Source organism: Convolutriloba macropyga, chromosome 1 (assembly GCF_964194025.1).
Source record: "Convolutriloba macropyga chromosome 1, txConMacr16.3, whole genome shotgun sequence".
NCBI classification, from domain to species: Eukaryota; Metazoa; Xenacoelomorpha; order Acoela; family Convolutidae; genus Convolutriloba; species Convolutriloba macropyga.
Window position 1 is genome coordinate 73,724,958 of NC_134468.1, and position 25,148 is coordinate 73,750,105.

General features: G+C 35.6%; 1 protein-coding gene and 1 pseudogene across 1 annotated transcript; both read left to right on the forward strand.

Moving 5' to 3' along the window:
• LOC142342460 (uncharacterized) lies at positions 1–25,117 on the forward strand. Its single transcript, XM_075393801.1, has 5 exons — positions 1–81; positions 3,278–3,440; positions 3,572–3,637; positions 5,618–6,045; positions 24,255–25,117. Exons 1-5 carry the CDS (start codon positions 29–31, stop codon positions 24,583–24,585), a joined length of 1,041 nt encoding a protein of 346 aa, XP_075249916.1. The 5' UTR covers positions 1–28; the 3' UTR covers positions 24,586–25,117.
• The window catches only part of LOC142342488 (uncharacterized), a 371,331-nt pseudogene that overhangs the window by 162,943 nt on the left and 183,240 nt on the right, over positions 1–25,148 (forward strand).

A 25,148-nucleotide genomic window follows, 5' to 3' on the forward strand; every position in this document is an offset into this window, starting at 1 on the left:
GGTGAATGACCTCTGTTTGGTCACGTGCATGGACAACTTAGACAGGCTGGCGTATATTGTCAACATAGACAAGACTAACAGGTTAGACTTTGCTCCAGATTATTCCAACCTCCTTAAGCGAATATTCTTACTTGTGCTTCGAACGAGTAGTCGTTAGCTGAAAGGTTTTAAAATTTTCTTATTTTAAAATTTTTCTTTGCTGGTGTTCAACTTACATCTTATCAATACCAGTGCCGTTTGATAGCTGATTGTAAACTATAGCTGTAGTTTTGAGAATTAATAGCGTCCCAAGTCCTGTTTACTCGAATATGTGATAAAATACTTTTGATATCTTACGTTTAAAATTTTTACCCTAGTTATTAATTGCTCTCAAACAAAGTAGGCTGGCAAATTAGTTCACATGCGGTATTTAGTTTTAGCTAACTTCTTCGGTCATTTAACCAATTCGGCCCACAGTAGTCGGCAAAGTTATGCATTTTGTCGGAATTTTGTCTGTAATTTTCGTTATGCTAAAGATTTTTGACGTCTAGAGTGGGGATTCGGCATTTTGTCTGTTCGGCATTTTGCGTGGGGACTCGGGATGTTCGGCATTTTGTCTGTAATTTTCAGTTGTCAATCTGTTATTGTTTTTCTATGTCGATTCATAGTAATTTCTTGGTGTAGTCTCTAATTTATTTCAATTAATTCAAGATGTCTTATTTTTTTTCGGCTTCTGACTTAGTTTTTTTTGTTCACACAGAAAAGCTGAATGACTTCTCTCATTGACGGCATTTGCGCCCGTGAAGTCATTCATTACACTTTTGGGTTATTTGCGTGATTAGCTGTTGGTCATTATGTAAATGAAACTCTGCAATAAAGGTTCCCGATAGAAAAGCCTCTGCGGAATGAAAATTAGGAAGATATATCGTCAGGTTATTGGTTTTGCTTCTTTCGACTTTCTTGATTTTATTAACAACCGCCCTCATCTTCTTAGGAGGCTATTTTTGCACTCCTATTTTTTATACTTCTTCGAACAAAAATTTGTTTCACTTTACCTCATTGTGCCGCTTTTTCGACATTTTGCCTGAAATTTTTTTGGCCTCTCTAAGCTAGTTTTATTCTTCGCTCATTCTGCTCAAAGTGTTTTTAAACAGCAGTTGCTCATAAAAGTGATCTAAAATGGACAGAATCAGTGTCAAAAACGAAATCAAAATTTGGAACGGGATATACCATTAAAGCCCAATTTTAGATGCCCGCTATTTTCATACATCAATTATTTTCATGTCTGTTCTGTCAATCCTTATCGGAGTTATGGGAATCATTGAGGCTATTTTCTGACAATCTGCCGAGTATATTTGGTTTTGCCGTCTGTTTTATTGGCTGTCACTGATTGGGCAATGACCTTATCTCAAGGTCCTCTTAGATTAGTTATCGGGACGTCTTATTAGATCGCTTGAGATACTTTATTAATAGACGCTCTCATTTTTTCGGCCGGCTATTTTTGCGCTCCTATTTTATTTTTTACTTCGTTGAATAAAAGTTTGTTTTGCATTACCTCATTTTACCGCTTTTGCGACAGTTTACGTGAAATTTTCATGACTTCACTAGGCTGGTTTCATTTTTCGCTCATTCTGCCCAAAGTGCTTTTAAACAGCAGTTGCTGAGCAAAGCAATCTAAATTGAACCAAATCATTTTGAAAACACGGAATCCAAAATAGAAAATGGGATAAACCGGTAAAGCCCAATTATAGATGCCGGCTACTTGACGTTTGTTCTTATAGGTTGTCTTGTTTAACATCTCTAATGCTTATTCGTATTGATACTAGTCCTGTATCCTCTCATTAAGTAACAGGGTATGGCTAACACCAAAATGAAATCAAAATAATTCGTTTTTTTATTAGCCGCGAAGCAATAGCGGCTATTATTGGGGACATCGTGTTTTTTTTTAATTCGTCGTCTCCATCGATGATTCTTTCGACCTGACTTCTTGAAATTGACTTTTTCTGCTTTTAGATTGATTGCGTGACTTACCTCACTCTAAAAAATGACTTCTGAACTCACTTATGGAACTTTAAATTTTATGAACATTTTAGTTAAAGATCAATAGTGTGCATCTAAGTAGTGCCAAACTTATACGCCCTAATTCTTGAGTATTAGTCTTGAGTTTTTGATTTCGAATATCAATTTTGAAAAAGCTCTTCTAGGGTTTTTTCCTTATAGACCGTATGTGTCATAAAATTGACTGTCTGAATCTAACCCAAAAAGTCTAGTGGTCTATTAAAGGGCTGGTGGTCTATCTGTCTATCTTATTTCTTTAGTTGTTTCAATTCATGGAAGGCCACAAGCGTCTATCGCGGGTATTTTCCGGCAATCTGCCGGCTATGTTTTAAAGTTTATATTCATATACCATTTTTTTCTGTGCTCTGTCAAAATCGGAGTTATGAGAATCAATGGCGGCTATTTTCCGGCAATCTGCTGGGTATGTTTGTTGATTTGTCATCTAAGTGATTAGTTGGCTGTGCTATAAAGGTCAGTTGATAATCTGTTGTTTGTACCTTATTCGTCATCGATAATTGCGGAGACCATTTAATCACGCATCAAGAGGTCAATGTGCGATCTTTTCAGTGACGTCTACCTGTCAGCATCTGAACTTTTGTACGTAACGTCGTTTTTCCTTGCCTTTGGTATGCGTTTTTAGGTCATGTGATATTTTCAGTCTACTCAATAAAACTTCTGCTCTAACTTATTAAATCTGACTTGAAAATGCGAAATCTAATCTAAAATTTGAATGTGACAAACTATACATTCCTTAGCTCTATGTTCTGAAATATATGTATTTGAAACTTATAAGTATTCGAAATTTGAACTGCACAGCAGAATAGAATTGAAATGATGCTTATTTGTTTCAAGTTGCGCTTTGTGTCTTTGGTCTCAGTGGCTTGTCTTTACCTAGGGTTTTAATAATAGGGTGAATGAACGACTCGTATATAACGAAGAGTGTTTATCACAGGCTTTGAGAGTAATCTGAAGTAAATATTTTTAAATAGTCGTCTGTTTCTCATTTTCAAGATAGCTAGGTCTGTTTTGTAGCCATTTCGGCACTCTCCTGGTTCTTCAAGTTCGCATAAGAATTAAAATGTTTTGTGGTGACACGGCTATGTACACTTGAATAGTTCAAAGGCAATCGAAATCGAAATTAGAAGTGCATTAATAGTCAGAAGCCTCAAATGTAATAAAAGTAAAATACCACGATAATAGAAAGGAAGATTTACCGTAGAGTTAAGTTGTATTTGCATAGGACTGTGGTTGTAAAAGTGGCCTATCAGATCCCTAAGAGCCTGGCAGCCTCAATAGTTGAGGAGAACAGCAGCATTTCGTCCTCTGCGAAGGTCGACTGGTCTACCCACTTGGATTTGGAGAGTGCTGCTTTCGACAAAATCAGACCTTACAAGGGAGAACAGGTTACAATTCATGTTTATCCTTGACACGTCATCTATTGGTAATGTAAAATATTTGGCTGACTTAAAAAATTTGGAAAGATGATTGGCAATATAAAAATTTTGGCAGTGTGATGATAACGGTTCTGTTTAAGGTGCCTCGAGATGTCTGGCTGGCGATATGTGAGTGTTTGTTTTCCGGAGGATTGAGCCCAATGAAGGTAAGAGACCTTGTTCGTATATCCGAAACTTAGATGAGAACTCCTATCAAGGTCTTCTTTGTTCAAAAGCTGGCGGGGCTAAAGTTTGCGGCAATTATATTGGTCCTGTCTTTTTATGCAATTTTTTTTACTTAAACGACTTTTCGTCTAGCCCTTTTGACTTTTCCTCCTCAAAAACGGAATAAACACGTAAGGCATCAAGTGGCCGAGCAGCTCTTTTGAGCCTAATGCCTTACTATTCTCTAAGTATGCGAATCACTGAAACTGTTTTGATGACAGAATTTCATGGTGTGAAATTCGTTTCTATTATAACGCTCCTATTTTTACAACCTCAGAGACAAAAAATGTTTTGAATAGTTTCGCCGATAAATGTGGAAACTTTATTTTGATTTTTGTACTTTCAGTTTAGGTCTATATGATTTAATTATTAACAAGGCTAGAAAAATAAAAGTTGCAGAGTAAATCTCACATGAAAAATAATCCTAGCTTTCCCTCACTCTCTGTTGTTTGGGGTTTCTTTCCTTCTTTTTTCCCGTTCACGTTTTATCTCGCACACTCGCTGCTTCTGTCTTTCCTTAACTCTTTTGTTGATGCCGCACTTCAGCTGCTGCTATGTGGCGTGATGTCATCATCTATTACCCTCACCTCACTGTCCTTCAATTCAGCTAAAGCTAGCTTCACTAAACCATGGCTTGATACTGACAAAGCCAATCGTTCGTCGGTCGATTGAGAGCAATTCGCCCGACGTTAGTCGGTTAGGTTAATGATTTTGATGCCACGTATTTTCAATTAAATCGTAAAAACATAGTCATTGACAGAGTTGACGTTTGCTGCCTAAACTCCCAATATGTAAAGGACATTGTTTGAAATGATAAATTCGATTACCTTTTATTTAAAAAAGGGAAATATTTTGTTTTAGAATTTTTTGTTTACTTTCGTGGACGTCTTGGTGTATGACTTATCCTAAGGGAGCTGTTCTTTTTAAAGAGGCTGATAGTTTTGTATTTGGTTTGTTCAATTCTTTGAGTTGTTATTCAGGACGGGTCCTGCAATTTTTGATTTTGATCACCTTTTTCGTGTTACATGAGTCATAAATTTATGTTTGGCTCTGACTTACCTCACTCACTGTTTCAATGAATGAATTTCAAATTCACTCATTGAATTACACAATGTGGCAGATACTCTTAATGTGAGAAGAGCAAAATCAAAAGGAAAGGGAGAGACTGATAAAACCCGGTCATTAAGTCATTGTTCATTATGCTATCAAAGATCATTAGAGCGACTGCTAGCTGATAGTATTAAGATTAATAGCTTTCAGTTTATAAGCTGAATTAAGTAAGGTCTTCAGAATCTGACAAACTGCTCACTAGTTTAGATCACGTTTGGACACTTCTGTCCTGTCAGTTTTTCTCTTCTTTCTTTGTTTTAATTCCGATGTTTCTCAAGCGCGTCTATTGCAGATTCTCCTGCAATTTGCCGGATATATTAGTGCTGTTGTTTTTTGAGATTTTGCTTTTGACTGATTTTTCTGACTCTTGACTTTTCGTCATGAAAAATGTGATTGATAAAAAGGAAACGCCCGGAGGGCATTAAGGGCTCTTAAGAGACTTGCGGCTTACTAGACTCTAAGTCTGCAATTCACCGAAAATGTTTTCGGACAATTTCGGACTAAGCGCCCGTAACCCGTTAGTCGGTTTTGTCTTCAGGGTTTATGCTACGACCGAGGTGTAGCACTCAAAAGCAGATTTTGTCCAATCGTTCTCTCATTTTTTGTATATGTGGCGTCATTTCTTTTTTCTTTGTTTTTTCAATTACCTAACTAGTCTTTTTGGCCGCGTTAAGACTTAACGCGGCCAAAATGTTGGCCTACTTTTTCTGGAGTCACCTTCAAAGTCAGAGGATATTGCATTGCAAGTGAACTTCCAGAGGCTCTTTTGTCTTAGATTATTTGCTTTAAATTGAATATTTATCTTTTTCTAGCGCGAACCGAGCCTCGTCTCTGACATCTCTTTACCCGTTGCTTCTTCGACATTGTCGTCAATGGATCCTGTGAAGCCCAAACGAACGTTGAAGTCACTTTCAGCTGATGTCACATCACCGGAAGCCAACGCAAATGAAGATGCAAATGCTTCGGGGGGTCCAACTGGTCCTGCACCTTCAATTGGTGGTGTGGGATGGGGTGCGTTTGGACCCGCACGGATGACGATGCCTTTGAAAAATATGATCTCCACGAGTGCTGGAGCAGCTGTTGATCTGGTCGGAGGGTTGGCATCATCAGTGGCTATTGTATCCAACGGTGCAGGGGGTAGTAGTACTACTGCTACAGCTGTTGGGAGTGATGCACGCAGCGCCAGCCATGCAAGTGGAAGTGAAAAGGCGAGAGATTGGATGAACAGTTTGGGTGGCAGGTATGTGACCTATCTTTTCATTATCATCGGAACAATTTTATAAATAAAACCATTCTTACTTGCCCATTTAAGTTTTAATAACATTGATTAATAGCCGCTCTCATCTTCTCAGGCGGCTATAATAACGCTCCTATTTTTACAATTCAAAGAATTTGAATTGTATTGGGGCGCTGTCTTTTTACGACTCGAAGAGAAGTATTGGAGAAGTCCTTTTTTTAATCAATTTTATTGGAGTGATTTTTGAAGCGGGAAATGAAACGCGTGAAAAAATTTTGGTGCTGAACAAAAGTGAAGAGCGGAGCGAAAACAGAGTTGTTTTTGTTCAAGCCGCTGTTTTTGAGAGAGCGAGAAATTGATGTGTGACAAAATTTACTCTAAGCGAGCGAAATTTTTTTGTTCACGTGCGGCTTTTAAAAGCAGTTTTTTTGCAACTTTTAATGGGTATGAGTTTTGATTATGATTAATAGCCGCACAGTGATAGCTGAGGCAATTATTAGCCTTCTCTTGGTTTTTTACAATTCAAAGAATTTGAATTGTATTGGGCCGCTGTCTTTTTTTAAGATCTGTTCACACATTTTCATGATTTTTGAAGTCAAATTGGAGTAGTAATTTTGGTCACGCCAAAACAGGAACTGGAGCGAAAAAGCGAGTGGTTTTGCGGCGTGAATTTTGTTCGCTCTAAATTTAAATTATAGTGAGAAAACAGTGTTTGAACAAAAATTCGCTTTCTCGCTAGTGGTTTTTTGTTCACATGCGCAATTTCACTTTGATTTTTCAGTTTTTTCGATTTTTGGATCGCATTTTTTTCTAAATGGTTTTCCCAATCCGTTCATAATCCGTTCTTGGTCTAATTATCTGTTTAGCCAATGAAAATTCTTTGAATTGTACGTCAAGACTGGTCCTGCTATGTTTTTTTTATTTCGTCGTCGCGATTTTTGTTACAACCATATGACGTCACAACCACTTCAAATCTGCTTTTTGTTCATTCGTTCATGCAACTTAAACTGAAGAACGTGCGTGACGTCAATTTTCGCTCTTAGTGGAGCGAGGTTTTTGTTCATTTGCGTGATTAAATTTTTGGTCACACCTCACTCACAAATATGACTTCCTCACTTTGAAATTGACTTTCATTTACTTCAATTCAAAGAGATAAGGTCAATTTGGTGTGTGTCACTCTAAATGAAGGTTATTAGAAAGCATCTAATAGAGGCAGCACAAACTTGCACAGATTTTAAATCAAAATATAACATGTCAGCCTTCAATGAAGACGAATTTTTTGGTCTGTCTTTACTGTTTTTTGAGACTGCAGATCTACGAATCTATCGCGGCTATTTTTTGGCAATCTGCCAGCTATGTTATTGTATTAGTTTTAGGCTTATTTTGATAGGAATTGAAGGTTTCAGGTAGTTAAATTGAGTTGAATGCTAATTTGGAGGTTTTTGATCAGTTTTGCTGATTTTTAGACGAAATTTAATGATTTTTTGCCTATTTTTTTTGTTTTAACGCTGTAAGTGGAATTTGAATAAAAGCTTGAGGAATATTACTCGAGGAATATTGAGATACCAATTGACTAAAGTTTTCTTTATAAATAATTTTGTTCTTAGGAAAATTGACAGAAAAATTGAGTAATTTTGAACCATTTTTCTTTTTTTTGCAGTCTTAGAAAAATTTCTAAGCCTATTATGACTTACCCATTGTTTTGCGAGCTTTTCATTGCTCTAATTGCAAAGGATCTTTACTCGGATTTATGTTTCTATGTACTATTAAAAAGCTCTATTTTTTCTAGTTTTTGTTTGTTAAATTTGTTTTTGAATACCGTTTCTATTCTTCCTTGAGTTTTTTGTTCCATAAATGGCATTTGTGGAGGTTCAGGGTTTATAACAGTTGTTCTAGTTGTTCAGTCATAAGTGTGGGTAATTTTTTCTTTGAGTCTTTTCCGGAATTCTTCCGAGTATGTTTTTTTTTTAAGATCTGTTCACACATCTTCATGATTTTTGAAGTCAAATTGGAGTAGTAATTTGGTCACGCCGAAACAGGAACTGGAGCGAAAAAGCGAGTGGTTTTGCGGCGTGAATTTTGTTCGCTCTAAATTTAAAGTATAGTGAGAAAACTGTGTTTGAACAAAAATTCTCTTTCTCGCTAGTGGTTTTTTGTTCACATGCGGCAATTTCACTTTGATTTTTTCAGTTTTTTCGAGTTTTTGGATCGCATTTTTTTCTAAATGGTTGTCCCAATCCATTCATAATCCGTTCTTGGTCTAGTTTTCTGTTTAGTCAATGAAAATACTTTGAATTGTACGTCAAGACTTGTCCTGCTGTTTTTTTTATTTCGTCGTCGCGATTTTTGTTACAACCATATGACGTCACAACCACTTCAAATCTGCTTTTTGTTCATTCATTCATGCATTTTAAACTGAAGAACGTGCGTGACATCATTTTTCGCTCTTAGTGGAGCGAGGTTGTTGTTCATTTGCGTGATTAAATTTTTGGTCACACCTGACTTACCTCACTCACAAATATGACTTCCTCACTTTGAAATTGACTTTCATTTACTTCAATTCAAAGAGATAAGGTCAATTTGGTGTGTGTCACTCTAAATGAAGGTTATTAGAAAGCATTTAATAGAGGCAGCACAAACTTGCACAGATTTTAAATCAAAATATAACATGTCAGCCTTCAATGAAAAGACGAATTTTTTGGTCTGTCTTTACTGTTTTTTGAGACTGCAGATCTACGAATCTATCGCGGCTATTTTTTGGCAATCTGCCAGCTATGTTATTGTATTAGTTTTAGGCTTATTTTGATAGGAATTGAAGGTTTCAGGTAGTTAAATTGAGTTGAATGCTAATTTGGAGGTTTTTGATCAGTTTTGCTGATTTTTGGACGAAATTTAATGATTTTTGCCTTTTTTTTGTTTTAACGCTTTAAGTGGGATTTGAGTAAAAGCTTGAGGAATATTACTTGAGGAATATTGAGATACCAATTGACTAAAGTTTTCTTTTTAAGTAATTTTGTTCTTAGGAAAATTGACAGAAAAATTGAGTAATTTTAAACCATTTTTCTTATTTTTTTTGCAGTCTTAGAAAAATTTCTAAGCCTATTATGACTTACCCATTGTTTTGCGGGCTTTTCATTGCTCTAATTGCAAAGGATCGTTACTCGGCTTTTTGTGTCTATGTACTATTAAAAAGCTCTATTTTTTCTAATTTTTGTTTGTTAAATTTGTTTTTGAATGCCGTTTCTATTCTTCCTTGAGTTTTTTGTTCTATAAATGGCATTTGTGGAGGTTCAGGGTTTATAACAGTTGTTCTAGTTGTTCAGTCATAAGTGTGGGCGATTTTTTCTTTGAGTCTTTTCCGGAATTCTTCCGAGTATGTTTTTTTTAAGATCTGTTCACACATTTTCATGATTTTTGAAGTCAAATTGGAGTAGTAATTTGGTCACGCCGAAACAGGAACTGGAGCGAAAAAGCGAGTGGTTTTGCGGCGTGAATTTTGTTCGCTCTAAATTTAAAGTATAGTGAGAAAACAGTGTTTGAACAAAAATTCTCCTTCTCGCTAGTGGTTTTTTGTTCACATGCGGCAATTTCACTTTGATTTTTTTTTAGTTTTTTCGATTTTTTGGATCGAATTTTTTTCTAAATGGTTGTCCCAATCCATTCATAATCCGTTCTTGATCTAGTTTTCTGTTTAGTCAATGAAGATTCTTTGAATTGTACGTCAAGACTTGTCCTATGTTTTTTTTTATTTCGTCGTCGCGATTTTTGTTACAACCATATGACGTCACAACCACTTCAAATCTGCTTTTTGTTCATTCGTTCATGCAACTTAAACTGAACAACTTGCGTGACGTCATTTTTCGCTCTTAGTGGAGCGAGGTTCTTGTTCATTTGCGTGATTAAATTTTTGGTCACACATGACTTAACTCACTCGCAAATATGACTTCCTCACTTTGAAATTGACTTTCATTTACTTCAATTCAAAGAGATAAGGTCAATTTGGTGTGTGTCACTCTAAATGAAGGTTATCAGAAAGCATCTAATAGAGGCAGCACAAACTTGCACAGATTTTCAATCAAAATATAACATGTCAGCCTTCAATGAAAAGACGAATTTTTTGGTCTGTCTTTACTGTTTTTTGAGACTGCAGATCTACGAATCTATTGCGGCTATTTTCTGGCAATCTGCCAGCTATGTTATTGTATTAGTTTTAGGCTTGTTTTGATAGGAATTGAAGGTTTCAGGTAGTTAAATTGAGTGGAATGCTAATTTGGAGGTTTGAATGCTAATTTGGAGGTTTGAGTTGAGTGCTAATTTGGAAAATTAGACGAAATTTCATGATTTTTTGCCTATTTTTTTTGTTTTAACGCTGTAAGTGGGATTTGAATAAAGCTTGAGGTATATTACTTGAGGAATATTGAGATACCAATTGACTAAAGTTTTCTTGCTATAAATCATTTTGTTCTTAGGAAAATTGACAGAAAAATTGAGTAATTTTAAACCATTTTTCTTATTTTTTTTGCAGTTTTCCTTTTTATTTTTCTTAGAAAAGTTTCTAAGCCTATTATGACTTGCCCATTGTTTTGCGAGCTTTTTTTTGTGGCGGTTCAGGGTTTTTAACAGTTGTTCTAGTTGTTCAGTCATAAGTGTGGGCAATTTTTTCTTCGAGTCTTTTCCGGAATTCTTCCGACTATGTTTTTTAAGATCTGTTCACACATTTTCATGATTTTTGGGGTCAAATAAATTCGAGTAGTCATTTTGGTCACGCCAAAACGAAGTGGTTTTTAGGCGTGAAGTTTCGTGGCGAGTGGTTTCGCTCTAAATTTAAAGTAGAGTGAGAAAACGGTTTTTGAACAAAAATTCGCTTTGTCGCTAGTGGTTTTCTGTGTTCACATGCACCAATTTCACTTTGATTTTTACTGTTTTTTTCGATTTTTTAGATCGTATTTTTTCTAAATGGTTTTTCCAATCCATTCATAGTCCGTTTTAGGTCTAGTTTTCTTTTTAGTCAATGAAAATTCTTTGAATTGTACGTCAGGACTTGTCCTGCTATGTTTTTTTACTTCGTCGAACAAAAAATGTTTCGCTTTACCTCATTTTGCCGCTTTTTCAACATTTTCCGTGAAATCGTTTTAACTTCTCTAGGCTATTGTCTCTCTTCTCTCATTCTGCTAAAACTGATTTTGAACATCAGTTGCTTAGCAAAGCAAACCAAAAAAAAACAGAGTCGGTATAAAAAATTGAAATAGAAACGGGATAAACCCATAAAGCCCAATTTTAGATTCCTGCTATTTGAACGTCCTTCCTATAAGCCTTGGTTGTCAGCGCTAATGCTGGTTGGTACTGATAGTAGCCCCTTTAGCATCTCTCTAAGAAACAGAAGTATGTTCAACTACGAAATGCCATCAAAATAAATCGGACTTAAAAATTGTTTTTGTACAAAAATCTTTTTTTTTTCATTATCTTCTTTTCTTTCAATCCCAATCATGCTTATTGGAATCAACGGCAAACTTTTTCCAGCAATCTGCCGGGTATGTTTTCATTTTTAGGCTTTTAGATAATAAATTCGGGTGCTCTTATTTACAGCTGGTATTTAATAGCCGCACAGCGATAGCTGGGGCTATTATTGGCCTTTATTTGTTTTCTTTTTACAATTAGAAAAATTTGAATTGTATTGGGGCGCTGTTTTTTAATAGCCTTGCAGCGATAGCTGGGGCTATTATTGGCCTTCTCTTGGTTTTTATAATTAAAAGAATTGGAATCGTTTTGGGGCGCTGTCTTTTTTTAAAGATCTGTTCACACATTTTCATTATTTTTGAAGTCAAATTCTAGTGGTTTTAGTCACGCCAAAACAGGAAATGGGGGAAAAAGCGAGTGGTTTTGCGGTTTGAAATTTTGTCGCTCTAATTTTGAAGTATATTGAGAAAACGGTGTTTGAAAAAAATTCGCTTTCTCGATCGTGGTTTTTTGTTCACATGCGGCAATTTCACTTTGATTTTTAATTGCTCTTGAACTAATTTCATAGCAATTATTGTAAACTTGTGTTTTTTATGCAAATTTTTCGCCGGACCATTTTGCTCTTTTCTTCTAGAACATTCTTTGACTTCTCAAGTGACTTTTTTACGCTTTCGTTCATCATTTTTGAGTTATCTCTATTGCTCCCTCTTGTTGCTAATATATGATCGGTTGCAGTATAGCAAAAATAAGTGACCCATAGCGCAGTGGTTAGTGCGGGTGGCTATAGATCTGGAGGTCAATGGTTCGAATCCCGTTGTGGGAAAGGTTTTTTGCACCCATAAATTGATTTAGGCTACAGACACTGAATTAATTTGCCTAGCCTGTCGTTCAAGAGCAATTCTTCCGACATTTGTTGGTTTATGTTAACTGGTTTTTCTCGAAATTTCTAAATGGTTTTGCTAATCCATTCATAGTTCATTCGAGGCCTAATTTTTTGTGAATCAAATTTCCATTTCTCGCTAGTGGTTTTTTGTTCTTATGCGGCGTTTTGACATTGATGTTGTTTTTTTAAATTTTTTATCTGATTTTCTAGAAATGGTTTTCCCAATTCACTCCTAGTCCGTTCAAGGTCTAGTTTTTTGTTAAGTCAATAAAAATTCTTTGAATTGTACGTCAGGACTTGTCTTTCTGTTTTTTATTTTGTCGTCGCGATTTTTGTTACGACCATATGACGTCACAACCACCTCAAATCTGCTTTGTGTTCATTCATTCATGCAATTTCAACTGAAGTGTGTGTGTGTGTGACGTCATTTTTAGCTCTTAGTGGAGCGAGTTGTTTTGTTCATTCGCGTGATTAGCAAACAAGAACTACTTTCTTAAATGTGACGGCAGCCCATACAATATATACTGCATTTTAGATTGATTACCTCAACATTAGTCAACATTCGTAGCCTGTGTGAAAGGCATGTATAGGAGGTAGCCATCTGACTGGACATACTTCCTTCGGTTCAACACGACAGCACTGCACAGAGAAATCCGCCTTCCGTGACTTTATCTCAAATTTGATGCCCCTCCAATTCCTCCTAACCTGTGACCATAACTCACGCAACAACGCGTTGGTGCAGAATTTTTTTTTCACCGACGTCACTTCTGGAAAGGCAATCACCTACTAATATCATTAATACTACTAAAGTTCAAAAGTTACTGGGCAACTTGTTGAGGAAGAACTGCAGGAGTCTGTCGCGCAGCTACAGCAGGTGTTTAGGTCAAACTGATGACGATATTGAAGATAACTTTTGGAGAACTTAAAAAATTGGTGTTTGGCAAACACAATTTTTGCCCCCGTGTTTCATTTTCAAAGCGTTTCTTTTTGGCTTTATCCTTATCGAAATGAGGTTTTAGACTGCATTATAGATAATCTATTTTTCAGACGTTTTGTCAGTTTTGGTTAGTTATTAGCCGCACAGCAATAGCTGGGGCTATTATTGGCCTTCTCTTGGTTTTTTTTTCGTCGCAATTTTTGTTTCGACCATATGACGTCACAACCACTACAAATCTGCTTTTTGTTCATTTGTTCATGCAATTTCAACTGAAATGCGCGCGTGACTTCATTTTTCAATCATAGTGGAACTAGATTTTTTGTTCATTTTCGTGATTAATATTTTGGTCACTCTTGACTTACCTCACTCTCAAAAATGACTTCCTCACTTTGAAATTGACTTTTATTTACCTTAATTCAAAGAGAAGGTCAATTTGGTCTGTGTCACTCTAAATGAAGGTTATTGGGACAGCAGCTAATATAGGAAGCAAAAACTTCAATGAAACAATTAAAAGACGAATTTTTATGGTCTGTCTTTACTGTTTTTCTGAAACTGCAGATCTACGAAGCTTTTGTGGCTGTTTTCTGGCAGTCTGACGGCTATGTTTAAGATCTGTTCGCACATTTTCATGATTTTTGAAGTCAAATTGGTATAGTGATTTTGGGCACGCCGGAAAAGGAAGTCGTGCGAAAAAGCAAGTGGTTTTGCGGCGTTAAATTTTTAAACAAAAATCCGCTTTCTTGCTAGTGATTTTTTCACATGCTGCAATTTTTTGGAGTTTTTGGAGCGGATTGTTTTCTTTATGCTTTTCCCAATTCATTCAAAGTTTATTCTAGGCCTAGTTTTTTTTGCTTAAACCAAATTTCAATTTTCCGCTTGTGGTTTTTTCACATGCTGCATTTTTAACTTTGATTTACTGTTTTTTTTAATTTTTTGATCGGATGTTTTTTAGAAATTATTTTCTCAGTTCAGTCATAATCGCTACTAGTCCTATTCTTTTGTTTAGTCCATCAAAATTCTTTGAAATGTACGTCAGGGCTTTTCCCGCTATGTTTTTTATTTCGTCGCCAAGATTTTGTTTCGACCATATGACGTCACAACCACTTTTTGTTCATTCGTTCATGCAACTTCTACTGAAACGCGTGCGTGACGTCAACTTTCGCTATTAGTGGAGCGAGATTTTTTTGCTAATTCGCGTGATCAAATTTTGGGTCACACGTGCCTTACCTCACTCTCAAAAATGACTTCCTCACTTTGAAATTGACTTTTTTTTACTTTAAATCAAAGAGATAAAGTCAAGTGAATGTGTCACTCTTAATGAAGGTTATTTAAGAGCAGCTGATAGAGGCAGCAATAGTTTATACAGATTCTTAATCAAAATGTAACATCTCAATCTTCAATGAAAATACTATTTGGTCTGTCTTACTGTTTTTAGACTGCAGATCTACCAAGCTATTGCGGCTATTTTCTGGAAATCTACCAGCTATGTTTAAAAAGAAGTTAAGCATTCAGCAGAAACAGTACAGCTCGAGTTTAAAATTCAAATAGCTCGTTTGTTCAGGGGGTTTCTTGCGAAGATCAATTTAGAACACTTGCCGTAAATCTACGAGTTTTAACTTGCAAATTTACCAAGACGTCGCGACAAATAGTGAGTCTCAGGATACTTCTCGCTCTAGATAATCTTAAGCTTTCCGGAACTGAATGTTCCTAGGTTTCAAACACTTTTTCGCCCTAGTTGCAAATTGGAGACTGAAAATTTTTCAGCCATCTAATTTGTTTCTCAACAAGACAATTGAAGGCAAGGTGATATAATAGATTTGTCTGCTGTGGTAAAAGTTTGTAAACTTTCCAAATAATTCAGCAAGAGCTAGTTGATTCTTACGTTTAACAATTGTATTTGATAACTGATTTGTTCAAACGGTTCTCGATAAAAACTTGGAAACACTTGAGCAATTATATACCAGTATATCGAACTTAGGGTAAATCCCAGTATATCCCTCAAGGGGTTATTAAGTCTCAATTTTTTTAAATAGAAATTAACTATTCTCACTTTGAGATACTTTGAAGATTTCAACAAAACTGTTTGTCTTCTGAAAAGCTAATTTTCTCGTCTGATGAGCTAATTCGTTCTATGAGTTTTGCTGAGGTAATTTTTCAGGCGATGTCTGGAAGAGATGCAACCATATGACGTCACAACCACTTTCTGGTCATTCGTTTATACAATTCCGACTGAAACGCTTGCGTGATGCCATTTTTTGTTATTAGTGGAGCGAGTTTTTTTGTTCTTTCGCGTGATGAAATTTTTGGTCAACGGTGTCCTACCTCACTCTCAAAATTGACTTACTCACTTTGAAATTGACTTTTAACTACTTTAGTTCAAAGAGAGAAGGTCAAGTGAATGTGTCACTTTTAATGAAGGTTATTCAAGAAGAGCTGATAGAGGCAGCAACAACTTATACAGATTCTTAATCAAAATGTAACATCTCAGCCTTCAATGAAAAGACTTTTTTTTGGTCTGTCTTTTTACTGTTTTTTAGACAGCAGATCTACCAAGCTATTGCGGCTATTTTCTGGCAATCTTGCCAGCTATGTTCGAAAAGAAGTTAATCATTCAGCAGCAGATTTCATAAGAAGCACTACAAGTTGAGTACTAAATTCAAATAGCTCGTTTGTTCAGGGGCTTCTTGCCATGATCAATTTGAAACAGTTGCCGTAAATCTAAGAGTTTTAACTTGCATATTTACCTAGACGTCGTGCCAACTAGTGAGTCTAAGGATACTTCCGGCTCCAGATAATATTTAGCTTTCGAGAACTAAGTGTTCCGAGGTTTCAAAATTTTTTTCGCAATAGCTGCAAATTGGAGACTCCGAAAAGGTTTTCTTCCTTATAGTTTGTTTCTCAACAAGACAATTGGAGGCAAGGTTATATAATAGATCTGGCTGCTGTGGTAAAAGTTTGTAAATTTTCCCAATAATTCAAAAGCTAATTAATTCATGCGTTTAACAATTTTATTTGATAATTCATACTTTGAACAATTGTATTTGATAACTGATTTGTTCAAACGGTTCTCGATAAAAACTTGATGGAAACACATGAGCCCTTATAAACCAGAATATCGCATCTGTCTTACTGTTTTTTAGACTGCAGATCTACCAAGCTATTGCGGCTATTTTCTGGCAATCTACCAGCTATGTTTAAAAAGAAGTTAAGCATTCAGCAGAAACAGTACAGCTCGAGTTTAAAATTCAAATAGCTCGTTTGTTCAGGGGGTTTCTTGCGAAGATCAATTTAGAACACTTGCCGTAAATCTACGAGTTTTAACTTGCAAATTTACCAAGACGTCGCGACAAATAGTGAGTCTCAGGATACTTCTCGCTCTAGATAATCTTAAGCTTTCCGGAACTGAATGTTCCTAGGTTTCAAACACTTTTTCGCACTAGTTGCAAATTGGAGACTGAAAATTTTTCAGCCATCTAATTTGTTTCTCAACAAGACAATTGAAGGCAAGGTGATAAAATAGATTTGTCTGCTGTGGTAAAAGTTTGTAAACTTTCCAAATGATTCAGCAAGAGCTAGTTGATTCTTACGTTTAACAATTGTATTTGATAACTGATTTGTTCATACGGTTCTCGATAAAAACTTGAGCAATTAACACTTGAGCGATAAACACTTGAGCAATTATATACCAGTATATCGAACTTAGGGTAAATCCCAGTATATCCCTCAAGGGGTTATTAAGTCTCAATTTTTTTAAATAGAAATTAACTATTCTCACTTTGAGATACTTTGAAGATTTCAACAAAACTGTTTGCCTTTTGAAAAGCTAATTTTCTCGTCTGATGAGCTAATTCGTTCTATGAGTTTTGCTGAGGTAATTTTTCAGGCGATGTCTGGAAGAGATGCAACCATATGACGTCACAACCACTTTCTGGTCATTCGTTTATACAATTCCCACTGAAACGCGTGCGTGATGTCATTTTTTGTTATTAGTGGAGCGAGTTTTTTTGTTCATTCGCGTGATGAAATTTTTGGTCAACGGTGTCCTACCTCACTCTCAAAATTGACTTACTCACTTTGAAATTGACTTTTAACTACTTTAATTCAAAGAGAGAAGGTCAAGTGAATGTGTCACTTTTAATGAAGGTTATTCAAGAAGAGCTGATAGAGGCAGCAACAACTTATACAGATTCTTAATCAAAATGTAACATCTCAGCCTTCAATGAAAAGACTTTTTTTGGTCTGTCTTTTTACTGTTTTTTAGACAGCAGATCTACCAAGCTATTGCGGCTATTTTCTGGCAATCTGCCAGCTATGTTGGAAAAGAAGTTAATCATTCAGCAGCAGATGTCATAAGAAGCACTACAAGTTGAGTGCTAAATTCAAATAGCTCGTTTGTTCAGGGGCTTCTTGCCATGATCATTTTGAAACAGTTGCCGTAAATCTAAGAGTTTTAACTTGCATATTTACCAAGACGTCGTGCCAACTAGTGAGTCTAAGGATACTTCCGGCTCCAGATAATATTTAGCTTTCGAGAACTAAGTGTTCCGAGGTTTCAAAAATTTTTTCGCAATAGCTGCAAATTGGAGACTCCGAAAAGGTTTTCTTCCTTCTAGTTTGTTTCTCAACAAGACAATTGGAGGCAAGGTGATATAATAGATCTGGCTGCTGTGGTAAAAGTTTGTAAATTTTCCCAATAATTCAAAAGCTAATTTATTCATGCGTTTAACAATTTTATTTGATAATTCATACTTGAACAATTGTTTTTGATAACTGATTTGTTCAAACGGTTCTCGATAAAAACTTGATGGAAACACTTGAGCCCTTATAAACCAGAAAATCGCACTTAGAGTAAATCAAATTATATCCCTCAAGGGGTTATTAAGTCTCAAATCAGTTTCATTTGTGTAAATAGAAGTATACTATTCCCACGAAGTATACTAGATCCGTTGAAGATTTTAACAAAACTGTTGTCTTTTGAAAAGTTAATCTTGTTCCCGTCTGATGAGTTTATTCGGACTATGAGTTTTGCTAAGGTAATTTTTGAGGCGATGTGTTGAAGAGATTCCAAACACATGACGTCACAACCACTTTCTGTTCATTCGTTCATGCAATTTCAACTGAAACGCGTGAGTGATGTTATTTTTCACTTTTAGGGGAGTGAGTTTTTTGTTCATTCGCGGGATCAAATTTTTTTTCACACGTGACTTACTTCAATCTCAAAAATGACTTCCTCACTTTGAAAATGAGTTTTATTTACTTTAATTCAAAGAGATAAAGTCAAGTGAATGTGTCACTCTTAATGAAGGTTATTTAAGAGCAGCTGATAGAGCCAGCAATAGTTTATACAGATTCTTAATCAAAATGTAACATATCAGCCTTCAATGAACAGACTATTTGGTCTGTCGTACTGTTTTTTAGACTGCAGATCTACCAAGCTATTGGGGCTATTTTCTGGCAATCTACCAGCTATGTTTAACAAGAAGTTAAGCATTCAGCAGAAACAGTACAAGTCGAGTTTAAAATTCAAATAGCTCGTTTGTTCAGGGGGTTTCTTGCGAAGATCAATTTAGAACACTTGCCGTAAATCTACGAGTTTTAACTTGCAAATTTACCAAGACGTTTCACTTTTAGGTGAGTGAGTTTTTTGTTCATTCGCGGGATCAAATTTTTTGTCACACGTGAATTACTTCACTCTCAAAAATGACTTCCTCACTTTGAAAATGAGTTTTGTTTACTTTAATTCAAAGAGATAAGTTAAAGTGAATGTGTCACTCTAAATGAAGGATATTTAAGAGCAGCTGATAGAGGCAGCAATAACTTATACAGATTCAGAAATGTATCATCTCAGCATTCAATGAAAAGACTCTTTCTGCTCTGTCTTACTGTTTGACTGCAGATCTACAAAGCTATTGCGGCTATTTTCTGGCAAAATGCCAGCTATGTTGAACAAGTTAATCATTCAGTAGCAAATTTCATATGAAGCAGTACAAGTTTATTACAAATATCAAATAGTTCGTTTTTTCAGGGGCTTCTTGCCAAGATCGATTTAGAACACTTGCTTTAAATCTGAGGGGTTTAACTTGCTTATTTAACTTGAGGTCGCGCCAACTGGTAAGTCTCAGGATACTTCTGTTTCCAGATAGTCTATAGCATTCGAGAACTAGATGTTGCGAGGTTTCAACCACTTTTTCGCAATAGCTGCAAATTGGAGACACCGAAAAGATTTTCATCCGTCTAATTTGTTTGTCAACAAGACAATTGAAGGCAAGGTCATATAAAAGATATGGCTGCTGTGGTAAAAGTTTGTAAAATTTCCCAATATTTCAGCAAAAGGTAGTTAATTCATGTTTTTAACAATTGTATTTGATAATTCATACGTTGAACAATTGTATTTGATAACTGATTTGTTCAAACGGTTCGCGATAAAAACTTGATGGCAACGCTTGAGCAATTATATACCGGAATGTCGCACTTAGGGTAGATCCAAGTATATCCCTCAAGGGGTTATCAAGTCACAAATTAATTTCAACTTGTGTAAATAGAAGTGTACTATTCTCCATTTGGCATCCGTTGAAGATTTTAACAAAACTGTTGTCTTTTGAAAAGCTAATTTTGTTCCCGTCTGATGAGTTAATTCGGACTATGAGTTCTGCTGAGGTTATTTTTGAGGCGATGTGTGGAAGAGATTCCAAACACATGACGTCGCAGCCACTTTCTTTTCATTCGTTCATGCAATTTCAACTGAAACGCGTGAGTGATGTTATTTTTCACTTTTAGGGGATTGAGTTTTTTGTTCATCCGCGGGACCAAATTTTTGATCACACGTGCCTTACTTCACTCTCAAAAATGACTTCCTCACTTTGAAAATGAATTTTTTTTTACTTTAAATCAAAGAGATAAGTTCAAGTGAATGTGTCACTCTTAATGAAGGTCATTTAAAAACAGCTGATCGAGGCAGCAATGACTTATACATATTCTTAATCAAAAAAATAGAATCTCAGCCTTCAATGGTAAGAATATTTTATGGCCTGTCTTTTTACTGGTTTTTTAGACTGCAGATCTACGCAGCTATTGCGGCTATTATCTGGCCATCTGCCAGCTTTCTTCAAAAACCAATTATTCCATCAGCAAGAGATTTCATATGAAGCAGAAGAAGTTGATTACAAATTTCAAATAGCTCGTTCAGGGGCTTCCTGCCAAGATCAATTTAGAACTTTTGCCGTAAATCTAAGAGATTTAACTTGCATATTTACCAAGACGTCGCGCCAACTATTGAGTCTCAGGATACTTTCTGGCTCCAGATAATCTTTAGCATTCGGGAACTAAATGTTCCGATGTTTCAAATTGTTTTCGCAATTGCTGAAAATTGGCCGAAGTGTCAAACTTTTTTGCAATAGCTGCAAATTAGTCGAAAAATTTTTCATTTTTCTAATTTGTTTTGAACAAGACAGTTGAAGGCAAGGTGATATAATAGATTTGGCTGCTGTAGTAAAAGTTTGTAAATTTTCCAAATATTTCAGCAAAAGCTAGTTAATTCATACGTTTAACAATTGTATTCGATAACTCATACGTTGAACAATTGTATCTGATAACTGATTTGTGTAAACGGTTCTCGATAAAATCTTGATGGAAAAACTTGAGCCATTATATAACAGTATATCGCACTTAAGGTAAATCCCAGTATATCCCATCAAAGTCTCAAAAAAGTTTCAATATTTTTAAGTAGTATACTTTTCTCACTTTGAGATACTTTAAAGATTTTAACAAAACTTTTTTTGTTTTTTGAAAAGCTAATTTTGTTCTCGTCTAATGAGTTAATTTGGTCTGTGTTTTGGTGAGGTAGTTTTTGAGGCGATGTGTAGAAGAGATTCCGCCCATAGCAACCGATTGATAAAGAACTTCTTTTCTAATTTGTTTTGTCACCTGTTGAGTGTTTATGAGTCTTTCAACAATTTTCAGGGTATTTACCTTTTGTGTCTGGTGTAATACAAGAACTTAGGAAGAATAAAAGTTTCAATATTTAGATTCCTGGCTTTCAAAGTCTGGGATCGAGAAATTAAGCTTGCATATGGAAATTTGTGTTTTAGAGATCATGTAAATGTTTGATTTATCAGTAAATATTTCATTGCCAAGAATTTTTGTAACGCGTATAGTTTTATGAAAAGGTATCTCTCGTTAACTTTTATTTCCAGTTGACAGTGATTTCCAGTTAAGTGCATTCGCAGAACTTTTTCACAGTATCAATTAGTTTTCAATCGAATATCTACGGATTGAACGAGTAATGTCATCTGCATGAGCTTATGATTCTGAGCTTGTGAACCCTTTTATATGTGGTGAATTGTCTGGACAGCAGCGTAAGGGCTCAACAGTGAGTATGCGAGTGTGAAAAGTAAATCTGAAAGTGGACAACTTTGCCTAACTCCACGTTATAGCACAATTTTTTTGGAAAGTTATCCGTTGATATCAATAATTGCTTTCCTTTATAAATTGTTCTTATTGCAGATTTTGTGTAGTGTTCAACAACAATTTTGTCAAAAAGCGAAGATGTAATCTCTGTCTACTTTGTCAAAAGCTTTGAAAAATCCAGATTCACAAGTCTTTTGCTGTTATTGAGTTGCTTATGGGCTTTTCCTGCTTTATTCAATGCTATCTGGATTTGTCTTTTGCTGTGCTCAGGTAAGCATACTTCTGTTGACCTATTGTCTTCGAGATCTGTAATGGTTCTGGCGGATAGAATGTTTGATGGAATTTTTAGGTCTGTGTTTAGCAAGCTTATAGTTCTAAGTTCATTAACAGTTATTTAATTATCAATTTTAGGCAGAAGTTTTAAGACTGCATTTTGTTGGCCTTTGGGAAGTTTCGCCGTTCAAATATGTTATTTTAAACTTCTTACAGAAATAAAGCCATCTCTTTTAACATCTGGTAGATTTTCGACGTTATTCCATCTGATCCCGTAAGCTCTGTATTTAGTTTGTTAATACTTCATCAATAATGATTTAATTTACATAGTCTGGTGCTTCGGTTTTGCGTTCATTCAATTTATCAAAAAAGCTAAGAAAGTTTTCTTGTTGATTTTATATAGCTGCGTAAATTGACTTTCGAAAACTTTGATTTCATCCTGATTTGTTGTTACACTTGCACCAACTTTCATCGAAGTAATATTTTTTGAGTTTTTGACGTTTCCAAGTTTGCTTGATTGGGTCAGTTTCTTGAAGTACTTGAACTTAAGTTTTTGTTATCTTTATTTATTTTGGAGAATGTCTCATCATATCGTTTTAAAATTTCCATTGGAGTCATATTTTTCGGCCAAGGTGTTTTTTGTTTTGTGAGCTTAAAGACTTTCGATTTGTTGGTGTGGCCTCGCAGACATCAAGTATGTGGCACTTCATTTCATGTGTGAAACAATTAGTTCCATTTGCTTCTGTTTCTCTTTTTTTGCAATGTACTTTTTTGCAATGAAATAGACTAATTGATTTTCCAAAAGCTTTGACGGCATCTTTTGCTTTTGTTACTTAGCTCTAACAACATGTGATCTGAAAAATTACTCCGATGTACTTTAATTTTGTTGTACTGAGTTTGAGTTGTAAAGTAGTATGTTCGTAACAAAAGATGATGATCGCTTATCGTAGTGCGTGAAATCAAGTATGTCTAGTTGTATGGTTGCATCAAAAAGGAAGGCTTTCTCTCTATCCTTTTGCTGCTTTACAAAACATTTTTGCTCTGTTTTCTTAGCTTCTAAGAAAGGTTGATATGAACGCGTGAACGCGTGAAAATCCCCTGTTAAAACAATATATCGTTCAGTGTTCGTTTTTGAGACTTGAGCTCAATTGCTTCATCTTTCAATGTAATGGCTTGTATTCAGATATGCATTGAATACCGTTAGATTGAGTTGCGTAAAAGTAACTCCACTATGATGTCGTGATTGCATTATTTGACCTTCAGTTTTTAATTCTTCAACGCAGACCGTAACCAATCCTCCTGAAGTTCATTGCAGGCTCTAGATGATAGCGTAATTTGTACTGCTCAAGAACTATTTCGTGTGAGCGAGATATAGCGAGAATATTGGATTATTTAATTTACAAAATGAATGAAGTTACTCGTGATGAATTGTAGCACATTTAAATTATTTGCGGAACATTTTTCGGGGCTCTTGAGGCCACATGAGTTCAGACAGATAATTTTGCGCTCAATCATTGTTGTTTTGATATTGGTTGACAACTAACATTGCTGTACTGAGTTTGGTTTTAAAAAAAGTAGTCTGTTCGTGAAAAAGATTATGTTCACTTATCGTAGTGCGTGAAATCAAGTACGTCTAGTTCTATGGCTCTATCAGAGAGAAGGGCTTTCTCTGTATCCGTTTGGAGCTTTACAAATTGTTTTACTCTGTTGTCTTAGCTTCTAAGAGTGGTTGATGTGTTTCTCGGATCATGACTGAACGCATGAAAATCCCCTGTTAAAAGAATATATCACTGTGTCGATTTTTGAGACTTCAGCTCAATTGTTTCAGTTTTTCAGTATAATCGCTTGTGTTCAGATATACATTGAATATTTTTTTCAATCTTAAAAAAAGATTGCTTCGAGTTGTTTTAAAAAAGATTACAGACAACGCAATAAAGGCTAATATTGCTGTTCTAGTTGCTTTTTGGTGGGTTGTCGACGCAACTATTTCGGTAAATTTTCTGTGTAAATTTTCATTCTGTGTAAATTTTTGTGTGACTAGATTATCTGGTTTTTAGTGATATAAACGCAAAGTCAAAGGAGCTAAGAGCGTGACACACTGTACCAGTCTTTGGATCTTATTAAAATCAAGATATTTTCTGATCGGGTTCATAATTCTCCCGTCTGTTGGCATATTTTTCACCGGGCGTAATGTAGCAAAAAGAATCAATTTGAAAAGCGCACATATGATTTATGTCAGCTCAATTTGATTTTCAGAAGGGCAGAGTCAATGTCGCAGTCTTCAGTCTGGCCGAACAAGCATCTCGTTGAGCAACCGACCATGGACCCCAGACGAGCTGATGATTCAACTACTGCATCTTCTGGTTTGCGAGAACCTCGAACTGCGGACGAGGGAATAAACCAGTGTCTGCTGTGTGACAAGACATTCCCGCGAGATGTGAGCCCAGAGGTGTTTAATTCACACATGGAAGAACACTACGGACCCAGCTGTCCCTTCTGTAATTTGCGGTTCCCAAAGACGAAAGTGGGCGAGCGGGATCTGAACAACCACGTGAATGCTCACTTGGCAGAAATGGGTGACATGTAATCTAAAAAGAATGCAAACACTTAACACTAGCGGATTTTTAGCAAAAATACTCCTGTAGCCACCGCTCATTTAATTAAATTTTCTCATATCCAACAAATGTATCTTCTCAACGGATGTGATTTTTAGATGTGCATATTAGATGTCATTTTAAATTTGATCGAAACATCAGAAAATTCCCCAAGAGTATTCCATGAATACATGAATTATTAAATGGGAATTTCGAATTTGCTTCTGCTTTAATAGTAAAGAGTTGAAAATGGTTTCAGTGGTTGTGTGCTCTATTTGTTGAATTTTTGATAACTGGTGTCAATATGTTAGTTAGTCTAATGTATGCCTGTTCTCGGCAATCATTTTTCGCGTGCGATAAAAAAATTGCAAATTAATTAATTGGTAGTATAGATGTATAGATAACACTTTTCAGCTTATCCCTGTATAGATAAATATGCAGCCAACTAACTTATTATCCACTCAACAACTGCATTGTGTTTTTAGTGTTTTAGCCTTCTTTAATTCAAGTCTTTAGCTCTTTTAATTTATGACTCCGAGCTCATAGCCCAAGGAAA